This window comes from Mesoplodon mirus (assembly GCF_964341445.2).
Source record: "Mesoplodon mirus genome assembly, chromosome: 5".
Lineage (NCBI taxonomy): Eukaryota > Metazoa > Chordata > Mammalia > Artiodactyla > Ziphiidae > Mesoplodon > Mesoplodon mirus.
The window spans coordinates 121,175,029-121,191,974 of NC_138980.1; the positions used below are offsets into that span (position 1 = coordinate 121,175,029).

The 16,946-nt window shown below is 41.5% G+C and overlaps 1 protein-coding gene across 2 annotated transcripts in view; it reads left to right on the plus strand.

Moving 5' to 3' along the window:
• Positions 1-5,421: 5,421 nt before the first annotated feature.
• The window catches only part of HOMER1 (homer scaffold protein 1), a 128,268-nt gene continuing 116,743 nt past the window's right edge, over positions 5,422-16,946 (plus strand). For both annotated transcript variants that reach the window (XR_014293990.1, XM_082620317.1), the window contains exon 1: positions 5,422-7,196. Coding sequence is in view for 1 of the 2 variants with exons in the window: in XM_082620317.1 (XP_082476443.1) it covers positions 7,192-7,196 (5 nt within the window). In the remaining variant the exon portion in view is untranslated. The remainder of the gene's footprint in view (positions 7,197-16,946) is intronic.

A 16,946-nucleotide genomic window follows, 5' to 3' on the forward strand; every position in this document is an offset into this window, starting at 1 on the left:
TCTTATGGTTTTCCTACACCCTGTCCCACCTTTGTAAGTAGTATCTTTATTAAGCATGCCTTCAAGTACCCAATTTGAATATTCTGTTTCCTGCCAGTTCTCGTTCCTGAGAGCTCCACTTAGAGAGATTCCCCAGGATGTTCAGGAGGTATGTCTCAAGAGATGCAATGTGAACATAGACCTGAATGATAAGGAGGAGTGTGACTGTCTTAGGCATATGTGCTCCAGGTGGCAAAGGCCCTGAGTTTGGAACAAGCTTGTCATAGTTGAAGAGCAGCAGGAATAGCAGAGCGGCTTTGGGCCGAGTGGCAAATATATGGTTTGCTTGTCCAAGAGCCATTGCCTCTTCTTCCTTGCTGAGAGAGCTCTAATTTTGTTCAGGCACAATAGGAAGATTCAAGGGATGAACCGTCGTTTGTCTAAGCGAATCATGAAAATTCTGTTCCAACGCGTCAGTGATTGATTTAGGCATGTAACCCAGTTCTGGCCAATGAGACATGAGAGGGAATTTTCTGGGGTCCTCTTGAGAATTTTCCTCTCTGGTACAAACAGGCATAAAGGAGAAAATTCCTGTCTCTTTCTCTCCTTTTCTGCTTTGGATGCTTTTTGTGAGAATATGATGCCTGGAAATGCAATAGTCTTTTAACAACCATGAGACAAAGGGCCAGGTTTAAAAACCAACATATGAAGATAGAAGAGTGAAAGGTTGGAAAGAACCTGGACCCTAATGATACACTGGACCTTCCAAACCAACTTTAGGACCACCTAACTTCAGATTTCTTGTTAAGTAAATAAGCAAATAAAAGCCAACCTTAGCTTAAGTCACCATTAGGTGGGGTTTCTGATCCTTTGCAGTTGACACACCAACTCACACAGTAGCAACGGAGGTGGTGAGGAATGGTAACCAAGGTAAGAGAGGTGGGCAGTGGTCTGTCATGCAGTGTCTCTTAGGCCAAGGCGTGGAATTTGGATTTTATTCCAAGGGTAAGAGATTTTTGCAGATGACCCAGTCAATACAGGCATATAATATAGATCTATCTAGCTATCTGTCTATATCAATATACATATTTATCATGTATATGATAAAAATATTATTTATTTTTAAAATAATAGATACTGACTAAAGATATATTTACCATTTCCATTTTAAATTTTAGAGAAATTACTATTTACAACCAGATAAAAAGAAATAAAAAGTCTCATGAGTAACTTATAAGCTAACTTGGCTGAAACTCCCAAATGTTGAGAATCTTTATTAATGTCTGACCTCTTATGCTTGGGAGACCCTTCAACACAGTTTCTAGGTATTGCTTCTGCCTGCTTTAGCCATGTCAGTCTTTACCAATTATGTTCTGCTTCAGAGAGCTTGCAATTGTCACCTCAACCCCTTACCTCTCTTTGAAAGAGCCCCCAGTTTTTGCCTCAGCCTTGTCTCTTTGAAAAGAAGGCAGCTTCTTTTAAGCATGGCTGTCCTAAATACCTTGGATGGTGTTTTTCTCCTAGCTGGCACCAAAAACATCACAAAATAAGGTAGATCATTTAAAACATTTTCCTCATGGTTGTCCTGTTCCCCATTCAGCAGAAAGATTATTGGTTACCATGGCAATCAGCTTCCACAGCATTCCATTCTAAGGAACTGCACAGGTAGAGCGCAAGCTTTACTTTGCGTTCTTTACCCTAGCTCTCTGCAGATCTGCATATTTTTTCAGCCTGTACTCTGTAACTGCTGTTTAGAACAATCATCAACCAACCAAACAAACAACTTGGAGTTAAGCCAGATAATTTTTTCAAAGGCACCATATCCCCTTCTCTTCTGAATATTTTAAAGATTTACATAAACCGTTGTACAATGATTTTCTCACAGCACCAATTGAAAACTTTCTGGTATGTTCTTTCACAAGTCTGGGATTCTAATTGTATCTCTTTAACCATGTTTAGAAAACAAATAATGAATTTACAGTAAAAACCAGAGCAGGAGATAGTTCTATGAGATCACTGCCCATGGGCTTTATATCATAACTTTCCTAAGGATAATTCTCTGACTTCCCTTCCTCTACCACTCCCAAGCCCTCTGATAAAACAGTGCAGATACTCAGAAGGGTAAAAGTTGTCCTCAAGCCATTGCCTTGGAGGTGCCAAATGCTTAGACTTTCATCCCTGAGACTGTTAACTACCCTGTTTCTATTCAGAACCTTATTGATAATAGTAAAAGATGGTTTTAAACAGGCCAAACAAATTACTGGCACCCAGTACCTGCTACATTTATGGAGGAGATGGAATAACTTTGGAGCATCAACTGGATAAATTCTATTTCCCTACAACTTTAAAAAAAGCCTTTTCTTATTATTACATTTAATCTTTGCTAATTATTTAGTTTCTTCATAACTATGTCACATAAGTGAGGAATCTAGAGATTTCTGTGATATGGAGAGATATCTTTTAATCTATTATTTCTACCTATGACTTTATTTGAAGCAATAGTGGTATTTTGGTAATGAAAACGAGAGAACGTGGAAGGGGAGTTGCTATTATCTAATGTTAAGCAATTAAAAATAAAATCTGGCTTTAACCCTCTTTCATGGAAGATTTTTCTATCACCTAGATATCTTTTCATTGAAAAAAAACGTTATCTCATGACCTGTCTATGAACATCCCGTTGAACAGCACCATCCCCTATTGAGGGCATGGAAGTAAACTCTGTAACTAAAACAGATGCCTCCGCCCACAGATTCTAAAATCAGTGGGTATTCATAAACGTTGCCACAAATTTTCAGAGCATAGTGGGAAAAAGGAACTGTTAAAAATTTGAAACTCTACTAAAGTACTTTCTGCCTCTTCCGGTAAAAGAAAATATATTGCTTTCTAGGAAGCTCACTACTTTAAAAAACAAAACAATCAGGATGGGAAATTCATGACTAGCATTTGGGTTACATCAGCTCAGTTTTAGGAGAGAAAATATTTACTTTTAGATGGAAAGCCATATAGAATGGTTCTCTGACTCCTCTCAAAATGGTACTGGAATTGTTTCAAGGGAGGAGAAAGACAATTTATTATTATATTTTCTGAGCAGACATACCATGATACATAAAATGTTACAACGTTTTACTCATTCCTTTGGGTACATGAATGCATGTATTACCTTATATGCTAATCCCACGTAAGTTAGAAAGAAAAATTGACCAATTATTGGTAGAATTTTCTAGATTAAGTGCAGAGGTTAAAATAAAAAATAATCACACAAACTTCGAGTAATTATATCACAGTGCACCCTGAGATTTATATAGAAAAAAAAAAGTTGTTCTCAATTTTCGGTTGACAAAAAGAGCAGTTGAGGAGGGACCATGTAGGTTTGAAAAGCAGAAACGCTAATGACGGGTCAACATTGTAAAAGCAGGGAGGCAGATAACATACTGTTTTGACAGCTGAGTAAAGATGAGGGGAAAAAGGTTTGTAAACCAGAGGAAGTCATGATAAAAGGGTAGAATGAAGTGTTTGAAAATGGTAAATTGAGACCTTTCATTAACATCAATGGCAAGAGCACAAAAGAGAGAAAAGTGATTTAGTTTAGATAGGAAATGGCCTGTAGAGAAATTTGAGTAGAGGAATAATTTGTATTTTAATTTGCAAGGGCCAAGAGTTGACTTTATTTGAAGAATGATAGCTCTGTTGCTTTAATATTTTATACACACTTAAGAAGCTCCATTTGCCTGATATATAAATTAGTACAATTTCTAGTAATATGATATATATATATATATATTAGACAAATTGGCAAGCAGGGGTTCGCTTTTGATCAACTTTTGTTATAACCTTAATAAAAACTAGTTTCAATATTTCAAACTATAAGCAAGATCATGATTTTATAATGTGAAGATAACAGAAAGCCTGATTTAGTTGCAACTTGGTCCTAATTCTTTTGGCTGGTGTTCTTTAGTCCTGGACTCCTAACTTGATCAAGAAAGCGTAAATGCAGAAAGAAGTAAAAACCAATGTTCCTTAATTAGGAATCATGTGAGTAGTTTAATACTAAAAACATTAAAAATACACATGATATAAATTCCATAGAGTTTTAGCTTCTTTTATTTAAACTGCACTGATATCCATTTACAGCTCTCCTAACAATCACTGAATAAGTTGGCAATCCTATGTCCTGAATTTCCCAGGTCACTTCAGATTCCAAATATTTTGTCTATTGTTAAATGATGTGTTTGGATTTTGGTCTGGAAAACATGGTCACTGAACTTATAGACTAACTCTGAAATAGCAATAGCCTTTGGCATTTTGTAGTAGCTCTGTTTCTGGGCCATGGTTATCATGTTAAATCAGATCAAATCAAAGTTCATTATTTGAGTTGACCTAATAATAAACTATGAAATAACGGAGACATTTTAAAAACTTTGTAGTAATTCGGAATTTGAAGAGCATTCATAGAATGATTCATTATAGATACAAACACAGACATAGCTAGTAAACCTATAGATAGATGGCTCCTCATCGTTGCCATATAGGAAATGAAATACAGCATACTTAAGAGATATTGTGTTATACGTTATACGGTCAAAACTAAGGAAGACAAAATTAGTCTAAGTGTGCTTGTATTAATACTTAAATAAAAAGGATTTGGTAGTCTTTCTTATTTTCAATTTCCATAGACTGAAACTCATATTCTTCATAAAACAGAACTGAGAGGGTACACTGGGATTTGCTATGTGTTGTACATGACGATAATTACAAGGGAACAAAGTCAAGACTGACTCATTATCCTATGCCAAAACATTGCTGTTTTGCAAATGAAAACGTTTAGATCATTTGATGCCCCCCACCCCATTATTATCCTTCATATCATTAAGATAGTGTTCATGGCTCCGCTCTTTATTCTTTAGTGATTTAGGTAGCCTCTAAGAAAGAAAAAAAGTTTTAAAGACTACTGAGTCCAGAATGGCATTTAATAACTTTCGAAAATTAAGGTGCTTTTCCCCAAGTCTTGCTGGAAACATATCTACCACTGTGCTCAGTCTCTCCTCCCACATTTCCGTGCTAGTGGGGACTTGAGAAAGCCGGGAAAGCTGCTGCAACAGGGGTGGGAGTGGGAGATAGGCTATCACCCGCTTGACACTTCGGCACTGTTGCTATGAATGATTCACTTGTGTTTGGCACATTTGTTGCAAGGAAATCTCCTCCTCCCAACGCTCCTCTCGGCTGTCTCCTGCGCTTTGGCCTTTAAGGAGAAGCGAGAGCAGGTGGGCACAGAGGAGCTCGCCGAGTCCTCCTCCCCCTGCTCCTTCCCTAATTTAGCAGTACTTCCGGCCGCGTGACATCATCCCCCGCACCCCGGTGACGTGAACGGCGGGTGACGTGTGTGCGGAGAGGAGCGCGCTGACGTTGCTATTTAAAGGTCCTCCTGCGGGGAGGATGGAGACTCAGCGAGAGCACCCGGTGTGGGGCGCGGAGGAGGCTGTGGCGGCAGGGAGCGGGGCCAGGAGCCAGCAGAGGAGCAGAGCGCACGGCCCGCGCGCCGCCGACCACTAGGGGAGGGGGGAAAGGAAGGACGGACCGCCGGACCTGCCGCCCGGCCTAGCTCCCCACGAGGGCCGGCTCGGCCCGTGACCACCAGCGTCCCCGCCGCCCTCGCAGCTGCCGCCTCCTCCCGCTACCCTCAGGGCCCCGCCGGGCCCTCGGGACGGGTCAGCGCCCCAGTTCCTGGTGCCCGGCCGCGTCTCCGCGGCCGCCCCCTCCCGCGAGTAGGGGGAGGGACCGCACTGCTCCCGATTCTCCCCGCCCCCTCCCCCGCCCCTCGCAGCCAGCTCCGCTGCCGCGCTCGCCTCTTGCGGGCGGCGCTGACCTGGGAAGCGGCGCCCTCCGCTCTGTGAGCGGCCGGTGGAGGCGGAGGCAGCGGCGGGCTTTGGGCCGCCCGGCCAGCGCTGCTCTACCGAGCAGGAGCTGGAGGCCGGCGAAGGCGGGCGGTGATGGAAGTGTGAGAAGGCGGCGGCGGGGCCCGGGGACTGTGAGGCGGCGTGTGGCGGCGGCGCGGAGCGGGAGAGGCGAGGAGCAGGGGTGGGGGCGCTGGAGCAGCGGCTGTTCTGCGGCTTCGAGCCCCTTTCCCCTGGTCCCGACGCGGGATTAGCCGCCCGCCTCGGCTCGGGCGGCCTCCCGTCGACCCTTCAGCCCCGTCCTTCACCGCTGCTCGGCCCGCCCCGGAGCTGGGGGCAGGGTGCCGGGGGGCAGCGTGGGGCTTGGCTCTCTGATTCATTCATTCTCCGCCGCCGGAGCCTCGAACTTGCGGTGCTCCGAAGAGCAGAGGGAAGAGCGGCAGCAGCGAATGAAGGGCCGGGCGCGAGCCGGGCTCCATTGTGCTCGGCGGCGGGGGGCGGGCAGGGGCTGAGGGAGGTGGGATCCGGCCCCCTCCCCCTGCTCCCCGGCGTGCGCTGCGCCCCCAGCCTGCTGCCAGCCTGGAAATGGCTCCGTGTGTTCTCCTCGGGAGAATGAATCGATCCTGCCCAGCCTTCTCTTCCTCCTCCCCGCCTCCTCTCTGCTCCCAGTCTTAGGAGGGGGGAAAAAATTAAAAGACAGATTCCAATGTGGAGTGCCGTGCACGTCGCGAGCCGCTGGGTTTGCACTTCGAAGAGATTTTTCTACATAGCTTTTTCTAATGTGAGCGCAGGGAAGCAGTGGCATTACTGCGTTTAGGATTTTTATTTTCTCGTAGGGATCTCTCAAGTGCACGTCGCATTGGGTTGCACGCTCCACCCCCAGGGACCTGGTGTGGTGGAGAAATTTGAACCCGCAGCCTTAGCACCGAAAAGGCCGAGTTACCTGGGCTCTCCCTGAGTGTGGAGGAGGACAGGAGAGAAATGACCACTGAACTCATTTTTTATAGGACTCCGTGAAGCTGGATTCTGCATTTCCCGATTCATAGACTCATTTTGTGGAATAGAGTTGACCGCCGTCTCCTCCGCGCAGCATTTTAACTCTAATAAGCAAATGCCACCTCTGTTTGAACATTTTGGTATTTCCCAGAGAGAAATCATTTTACCTAAGGGAACTAACTGAATTTTCAGCATCACTGAAATACCTCCACAAAAGGATCTCGGGGGGCGGAAAAGCAACTGCGAAATAACGGACGGAGAAATTCCTTTGGAGTTATTCCGTAGCATAAGAGCAGAAACTTCGAACAAGTTTTCACTGGGCAAAATGGGGTAAGGATTTTGTGCTTAACCCCGCTTCGAGTCTGTTTATGTATGTGTGTTACTGAGCGGTGGTGGTGAATTGTCTGTGTTTTATGTTTTCAAACAAATTTGCCACCTTGCTAAGCTGGTCGTACTTTAAAAATATAGGTGTATTAACCTTTTAAGAAGTTATTTTTGTGGAATAACACCGGAGGCCGTAATTAAGGAACATACGTCTATTATTGTAACCAGAATGTAGCTTTATTAGTGGTATTTAAGAAGACCACACGTACTGCCCTTTCCTGGTCGAAGTGCCGCAGCAGTTTATAATCAAAGTCGTGTTGTCTTAGGTTTTGTTGCCGGTATCTTCCAAAAAGAAGTCCTGCGTTCTCTCAGTACTTTGAGAATAATCAGGTGCACAAAGGACAGTTGTAAAGTAATGAGTGGTTAGACTACTGTCCTTGAAAATGATCCAGTGTAAATTGTTGTCCTCACTGTGCCCTCCTTTTTGCCCTTGAATAGCCGAAGCTAAAATCTATAGAATTGCTCTATTGGGGCATTTAAAACGAAAATCTGAAAGTCTTAGGAGGAGTCCACAGTGCCCTGCATTTAGTTGAAGATCAGAGCCTGAATAGGAAACAGCTTTTTGTTGAAGGAACTTCTTCACTTTCTCTGTTTTTTTTTTTTATTTTTTTTTTAATTTTTTATGATCAAGTCTTCAGTTTGTGTTAACAATGTCAGATGTATACCTTCTTTCAGGTCCAAAGTCAACCAAGAGTGCCATCTTCCAACCTTTTATTAACTTTTCACACAGTAGCTCGATAAAATGCTAGTGACTCTTCCTAATTTAAGCCAGACTTCCATAATATATTAATGGAGTAATGATCTAGTTTCATTGACAGATTTTCAAAGATTTTTTGTCAAAGAGGAACTTCTAGAATTTTCTCTCTATCTCTTTTTCGTAGTCGAATAAACACATCTAAAGTATAGTTAAAGGACAGAGATTGAAAGGACAGACACTGAAATTCGTTGTGACAGTTTAGGGGTGTGCACACCTAAACTTTCATTCTTAAAACGTTCAGAGGAAAGCCCTTACTGGTACTACCCTTTTTTGTTGGAATTAGAACTTGAAGTTCATTAACTTAAGTTTGAAGATGTAGAACGTACGTTGTAGGAGTCCATCAGGAATTGAGGAGAAAGAGCGATACTTGTTTTTAAAACTTAAATGACAAAGTGATGAGAATATATATAACTTGCATGATTTGGGATACCGCTAACAGCAATTAAAATACCTCATTCTATTTCTAGTGCTGCTATTAGTAGCTTGGTGATCTGAGGCAAATTGCTTGACCTTTGTGGACTCTTGTTTTTTTAATCTGTAAGATGAAGGTCTTAGGTGAGTTTAAAATCTTTTTCCAGCCTGTAAAAGTGAATTATTTCTTTTTCTCCTCCTCCAGTTTTCATAATTGCTGTTGGTTTCTTGAAGTAAATCTCTCAGATGGAGAGATTTTCTCTAAGCAGTTTTTAAGCATGTAAGCTGGAAAATAATGGCATTTGAAAAATGTTTTGGATGAATTGTACCAATTTTAATGAGAGAAAATACTGAAAAATACTACTCTGCAAAACCTTTGAAATATGGCTTCCCTTGAGAGTCCGCAGCTCTTCTGTTTAAAACGTGTCAGAGAAGAAAAATCAAGTGGCAGTTTTTCGTGTTGAAGGCTGCAATCTCTCTAAGCTGTGGAGTGGTAGCATCATGAAAGAAAATTCATGGTTTTCCACAACCTTTAAGCTGCATGAATGTCCATGGTTTTACCAAGGGAAGCTTGAGATTAACTCAATACGAAGGGGATTGGTCTTTAAAACATGAAAATAAGCTCCTGCACATAGCCCAGATTTTAGATACTTCAGTGTAATTAAATGTGTTTATAAACTAATTTATTAGTCCTTAATAAAGTCTTAAAGGTGGACTGGAGAGGCAAAGGAGTGAATGTTTATGGAATAATTTTTCTGCAAGTCTGCATTTGGGGCTGCGACTCTCAGTAATAGTGGCTTGTTTCATCTAAGTTGTCAAGAGAAGGCATTTGTGGAAGTTTCCACACTTAGTAGGTGTTTGTACCTAATAAGTGTTTGTGGAATAAGCACAGCCTCCTGCACCTGCTTAAAAGAAAAGGGAGCAGAGGTTTAAATGGCCTTTAAAGTTTTACCTAGGCAATCCTCAATTACCTTACTCTGACAGGCATCTGTATCTAAAATTTAATATTGTGGGTGAAGAGTTTCATGTTTAATGAATATATTTTTGACTAATGTTAGGTTATAATAAAAATTTATCTCTGCCTTAGTTTTGGATATAATTGCAAGTCTAGGGGCAAAATCAAAACAAAAGGAATGATTTTGAAAGAAAATGAGTGATTCGTTCAGGCATAAAACAAATCTAAGGCTCCTGTGATGGTAGTTTATGAACTACGGTGGAAGTGAAAAAGAACAGCTGAAACTGACAGTTGGCAGAATCTGTCAAAGTATCTTGGATGCTGCCTGAGCTGTTTTTAATTACAGTGAAGGTGGTTGAAGTATTGGTTTGTGAAATAGGTGTATCAGAACCCCTAAAAATGAGAGCAGGTATGTAAGGTAAAGTCTAGGAAAACTTCCAGGCCCCAGCGAGGAGCCCTTGTTAGGTATGACCCCCCCAGTCCTCCAAGTAGTATCTCCTAAGGAGAGCGGTGAGTCAGGAGCTATTTTGGAATGATTAGAGTAGGCAATAGAAATCCCATAACTTCAGTGAGGTATTTCATGCTACCTTTTTCCTTTTTTTCATGCTACCTTTTGTTTTACTTAGCTCATATTGGCAACTTAGTGATCTCAACAAGGGACTATTCCCTCCCCCCTCTCATTAAGAGTAATTTTTAAAACGTGACTTTCCCTGCAAATGAGGTTGATAACGCTGTTTGTGATTTATCGCACCTGCCTGTGGGCGCCTCTGGAAACCCTCTTCTCCGCCTTTCCTCAGATAACTTCCTGAAGCATGGAAGTGGGTGCTGCCTCATTGCAACCTGAACCAAGTCGCTTCTTTGCTGGGAGAGGAAGCTGACACCTCTTTCTGCCCCATGCTACTGGGTGCTGCTCTCCGGGGACTTTAGCTAAAATGCAGAAATCTTGATCCAGCATGCACTGCAATCTGAATGGGCTTTGTTGCAAAGGCAACCACTCAATCATTTCTAACATCAGGAAAGTTAGATGGAAGTCTTAATTATTTGTTCCTTTTACCAGGTTTAAACCCCTATCATGTGGCATGTACAGCAGCTCAGTACTGCTGATAACAGAGACCAGTAACATGTGCTTCTTCCCTTAGGGAGTTTATAGCTTAGAAGTTGATCTAGGATAATTACCCGAAATGGAATTCATGGCAGTTAAGGGACTGACAAAAGTGTGTTTGTACTTAGTTGTAAACTCAGTTTAGTTTTAAGTGATTAAATGTCTCAGATTAAAAGGTGGTTAAAATCTCAGAAGGTCCAACATCCCTTCTGCAGTGTGTTTGTTTGTTTTTCCAGACCTATGGTGTTTAGTTGAAATATTTATTTTTAGTTACTCCATTGCTTTGTTTTGTTATTTAAGATTAATCCAACTCACTGGATAGAAGAGTAGGGAAAATGAGTTCCAAATATTTAGGTGTTTCCTGATATAATTTTTAAATGACTGAGTATGAGGCATTTTAAGTAGCTTTATTTCTCAGTTAGGATCTGTTTAGTTGAGTGAAATGTGCAGTTTCTTGTTTGTGTTGCATATTTGTAATAACCCATGGCTTATACAGTAAAGTGACCCTATAGTTTACGAGATTCATTATGTTTGTGGAATGATTGAGATCTTCCTAGAAATCAAAAAGACTTCTCTGTTAAGGTTTGAAAAGCTGAGTGCTTTTTGAGCAACATAATGTTTCATGCTCATTAAGTATCTTCATTTCGAAAGAATCTCCATGTGACAAGCAGCATTTATATACATTACAGGAATTGAGATAAAATTTTCCAATCTTATTGAATGGGCATTGCAAGAGTAAGTAAAACTTTTTAAAGGCTAATCATTCAGTGGTCTTTAACATGTGTAATCATATAGAACTGAATCTTACTTTTAGGTTAAAAAGTCTTAATTTTCACAACATATCTCTGTATACTATAAAATTAGGACATCCATTATCACACTGTTAAAAGAGAGATTTATCAGTGAACTTGTGCTCTTAATTGCAGTTTGATTTTCCTTTCTTCATCCATCATAAGTCTAACACATTGGTTATTTCTGTGCTCCCTAATAAAATATCTGATTTGAAAAAAAAGATGAAATTGATGAGAATCAGTGCTGCTTGTTTTAAGCAACATTTTTTAGGGAAGCAGTTGAAATTAATCACATGTATACGTTACCTTTTTGTGTGCTTTGTCATTACCCTCCACTTGTATTTTATTTATTTCTCATCTTGTTTTTAAAAGTTTTTAAAAATCTCACTTCTCTGGTAGGTACAATTTAGAATTACTTTTACAGGTTCAAAACTAAATTACTTGTTTTTTTTGGCTGCGTTCGGTCTTTGTTGCTGCTCGCCAGCTTTCTCGGCGAGCAGGGGCTACTCTTCACTGCAGTGTGTGGGCTTCTCATCGCGGTGGCTTCTCTTGTCACAGAGCACGGGCTCCAGGCGTGCGAGCCTCAGCAGTTGCATCTCACGGGCTCAGTAGTTGTGGCGCACGGGCTTAGTTGCTCCGTGGCACGTGTGATCTTCCTGGACCAGGGATCGAACCCGTGTCCTGGCAGGCAGATTCCCAACCACTGAGCCATCAGGGAAGTCCCTAAATTACTTTTTAGTGACCTTGCAAAAGAAAAGAAACAAACTATTCTTTCTCATGAGGTTTCCCCCCCACCATGATTAATTGTGAACCCAGTATGGCTCTTGTGTAGCTAAAAGAATTTTAGATATGTAAAACAAACATTTGACTTAGTTAAGATCTGAATTTCATTTACACATAATTATCTTTTTTAAGATAGGCTACTGGAAGAAGGCAGAGCGTCATTGTTTTCTTTTTTGTATCAGAAAATAAAATTATAAAATCCGAAAAATTAGCAGTCTAGCCAATACTTTCTCTTCATAGTACAGTTTACCTTTGCACTTTCTCTAGCTTTTGAAAAGTCACTTTAATCTTTTAACACCTGATATTAGCTTTTTAAAAAATTGCTTTGCTTTATGGACATTTTCTTTTGATGTTCTTCCATAAAACATGAAGCATTTCCGTGTTATCTTTGAAAAGAGTTGGCACCAGTTCCTCAAGGCAGAGCAGTTTTAAGAATTGAGGACTTTTTATGAAATGACCAAACAAGAGTTAGACAGAAATTAAACACAAACAAAAAAGTGTGCTGAGGGATCACAGATACCAAGCAGCTTTTATTCCTTTATTAGGTTGTTTTAAGTCATGTTTATGATGTCATGTCTATGGGCACATCTGGATCCATGTGTCCACATGCCTCAGAGTCCAGAGGGCTGTGGAGGAGAGTGTTCTTGACCCCCGCCCCACCCATAGAAGGGCTTGCTCCTCATTTGTCCCTGTCTTTAGTAGGAGGGCGGAGATAGAGAGCCACAGCTCTGGTACGTATCTCTCTGAGTACCATACAGTGTGTTTCCTAACCACCTAGGTCGTAGCAGAGCACACACGTGCAGTGTAAGTTGAAAGGATCTGGGGAATTAGACCCCATTCTTCGTGTACAGAAAATGCTGATTCCTAGCAGTTGGGTATAAGTTGGATGTACCAATTATTTTTCTGATAAATTTTCTTGGTAAATTGTTGGATCCTTTAACCTTTACATTTAAGCATGCCTCAATCTTAAGTAGTGTTGCCTTCCTTCTGTTTCATTTAAGAAGTTTAAGACGGTTATTTTGAATAAGGCTTTTCTGTGAGTTGGAATTTTCTGCCCTAGTTACTTTCAGTTTCCCCCATTAGGCTCTTAGTAATGGTCGCTACGAAATTATCTTAAGTGGATTTGACTATCAAAGAGCTCAAAGTACTCATATTAGAAAATTTCTGTCCGTGTTCCTTTGTGGAAGGTAAGTCTGTACGTGACTAAACTTAGGTAGGACAATTATTTTGAACCAACTGCAATATTTGAGTGTGCTTAGCTTATCCTTTTACGTTTCTGTGCTTTCTTTTTGCTTATCTTGTAAAACTGCTGTTTTCTGTCCTCTGTAGTTATGAATCTCTGTCATATGACTTTTAACATTAAAATTCATGTGCTTTGCTTAATCTCCCTGCCAGCTCCCAAGATGTTTACAGAATGAGGATTCCACCTACTCTTGTGTACTCTGTTTTGCCAGGGATCTGTATATATTCAGCTGAATGGGAAGACTCACAAACCACCCTTCAACTCATCTTCCTTGAGGTTCTGTTGATTAAAAAAAAAAGTTCTGGATCTTGCAGGCTGCCTTTTTTCCCTACTCAACTGAAAATGTATAGGATTTTAGTTGTCTATTTTTATTGTTGCTTTCATTTACTATTTTTTTTTTTTTTTTTTTTTTTTTTGCGGTACACGGGCCTCTCACTGTTGTGGCCTCTCCCACCGCGGAGCACAGGCTACGGACGCGCAGGCGCAGCGGCCACGGCTCACAGGTCCAGCCGCTCCGCGGCATGTGGGATCTTCCCAGACCGGGGCACGAACCCGCGTCCTCTGCATCGGCAGGCGGACTCTCAACCACCGCGCCACCGGGGAAGCCCCCATTTACTATTTTTTAATGCTAAATTGATATTGCTACGCCTCTGTTAATGTGAGGGTAATAAGACATTAATGGCAATATTGCTACTTAGTTTTACTTGGTGGCATATTAGTATATGTGGAGTAATTAGTATATGATCTGTGGGTAAACTGTAGGCTAGTCATACGGTACAAAGCTAGCCTGAAAAATATTTTCAAAGATGGTGCAGTGGTCGATTAGAAACCAGGATGCAAAACTGTATATTCTCAACTATATAAAATACATCTGTACATGCATAAAAAGATTTGAAGGAAATTCATTAAAGTGCTACCATGTTTCCTTCTGGGACATACGATTGTGAAATTTTGTTGAGTCTTTCTGAATCTTTAAGTTTCTCTGTGATTAATATATTAAGTTTTAGAACTTCTCTTGGGTTTAAAGAGTGAAGGTATTAAAAAATACTAATATCTACAGTACAGAGTTATCAGGATCAGTCACTGTTCCTACATATACATAGATACTTATGTGTTTGTATCAATTTTAGCTTGTTTATCTCAAATTTTATTTTTCTTTTCAAAATTGGCTAAAGTAATTACACCAATGATAGCAAAAATGGCTTCTTGTTTAAGTGTGAGGAGTAGTTCAGAATGTTAGTACTAATCCCCACGGTACGCGGGCCTCTCACTGTTGTGGCCTCTCCCGTTGCGGAGCACAGGCTCCGGACATGCAGGCTCAGCGGCCATGGCTCACGGGCCCAGCCACTCCGCGGCATGTGGGATCTTCCCGGACCGGGGCACGAACCCGTGTCCCCTGCATCGGCAGGTGGACTCTTAACCACTGCGCCACCAGGGAAGCCCCTCCCCACTTTTTTTGGAGCCAGAGCTCAAAAGGAAAATGTGACTAGGGGAGGTCATGCAGGGGCAGAACATGTGCTAGATCTCCAGCTCCTTGGGGTTCCTACCATTAGCTCAGGGGATCCTAAATGGATGCTCACATATACAGAGACTCATTTATAGGGGGGTTTCTAACCCCTCATAGTTAAAAAAAAATTCTAATTTAATGTAAGCTTAGTGTCTTGATAGTGAGTTTTAACTAAATGGATGTTGTTTTCCTTTTCGATGGTACTGAAAGAAAGTGCATTCTAATTTTAGCGTAATCAGTGTCTGCTCAGTGCATTATATTTTAAATACATTGAAGTCTTTCTCATAAATGAATTGAAATGTTATTACATGTGTTTTGTATAGTTCCCAAAGTTGATTCTACAGTATAGATTCCATCAGTCAAAGCCCTGTTAACTGCTCTTGTAGTTACTGGACACATGAGCCTCAAGAATATGTGAGGAAGCAGGGTCTACTTCTCTGAAGACTTCAGACCAGGAAAAGAATGCTTAAGATGTTATCTTGAAACACTTTTCCTAGAGCTTAATGTTGGACCATGAGACCCACAAGTGGAAGGGTCACTTGTGGCATACAGTACAATTTCTGAATCATCATGCAACAGCTGTAAGTTGTTTGATTCCCTAGAATTCGTAAGAGACAGCTGGGCCTTATTGTATCCAGATTTAAAATTGTTATTCTTTCTGAATCTTTTCCCCCAGAGGTCCCAAACTCTAATGCTATCATTGGCTGGGCAGAAAAATGTGTGAATATATAAGGTAGAAGGCAGCAAGGATTGGTGGGGACTGTGGGAAAGTGAAGAGAGCATGTCCTGCCTGAAGGCATGCATAGCCAGGGTTCTAAAAACCCTCTGGTGAAAGAAATACACCTGAAGCCCAGTCTCTTATTTATTTGGCACTTTTTGAGCTCCTACCATGTGTTAGTGACTGTGATACTTTGATCTAGGTTGGATACAGTAGGTTTGGAAATGCTTTAACTCTTGTCTCAAGAAGGAAGACCAGAGCATAGCCGGGTAGTGGCAGAAATTCACACTAGATTAGTGGTTCTCAAATTTGAATTTGCATCAGAATCACCTAGAGGGATTGTTAAAAACACAGATTGCTGGACTTCAACCCACGTTTTTGATTCAGTAGGTCTGGGAGTGAGGCCCACGAATTTGCTGTTCCAATAACTTCTCAGGTGATGTTGATGTTGGTCCAAGGACCTTACTTAGAGAGTCATGGCGTTTGAAAAACGAAGCTTACGTATGAGAAACTTCTGTCCATTCAGAAGCCTCGATGATTCTTGAAGCTTTCTTTTCTCTGCTTGCAAATTGCAAAACATTATAAATTTGAACTAAAGGGGGAAACCCTGATTGAACCTTTTATCTACTGTTTATAAGCTAAAAGATCCAGGACAACTTGAAACTGATCTCTATCTCTTTAAACCTGATTACCTCCAGCAGTACTTACCAGTTAACGCCCCTTTCTTCAGAGTGACTTCTGCTTTCTAGCATTTCGGAATGTATTATTTTTAAACTACCTGACACTGCTTTGACTTCTGAAGTTTTTTTTGTGATTTTTTAAAATTTATTTTTATTTTTGGCGGCATTGGGTCTTCGTTGCTGCGTGCGGGCTTTCTCTAGTTGCAGTGAGCAGGGGCTACTCTTCATTGCAGTGCGCAGGCTTCTCGTCTCAGAGCACGGGCTCTAGGCGCGCGGGCTCAGTAGTTGTGGCTCGCGGGTTCTGGAGCGCAGGCTCAGTAGTTGTGGCGCACGGGCTTAGTTGCTCTGCGGCATGTGGGATCTTCCCGGACCAGGGCTCGAACCCATGTCCCCTGCACTGGCAGGTGGATTCTTAACCACCGTGCCACCAGGGAAGTCTGATTCCTGAAATTTTTATGCTTTTGGAGGAAGTATGATTTCCTTCTAAGTTGTTTATCCTGTTTAGCTATCCTTAAGTTTGTCCACATGCTATCATATTAGTTTTCTGTTGCTGTGTGACAAATCACCGTAATTTTAGTGGCTTTAAAACAACACTCATTTATCTCAGTTTCTGTGAGTCAGGAATCCAGGCACCTTAATGGGGTCTTCTGCTCAGGGTATCACAAGGCAGCAGCAGTCAAGGTGGCAGCTGGGACTAGAGTCTTATCTGTGGATCACCATCTCCCTCATAGCTCATGTGGTTGTTGGCT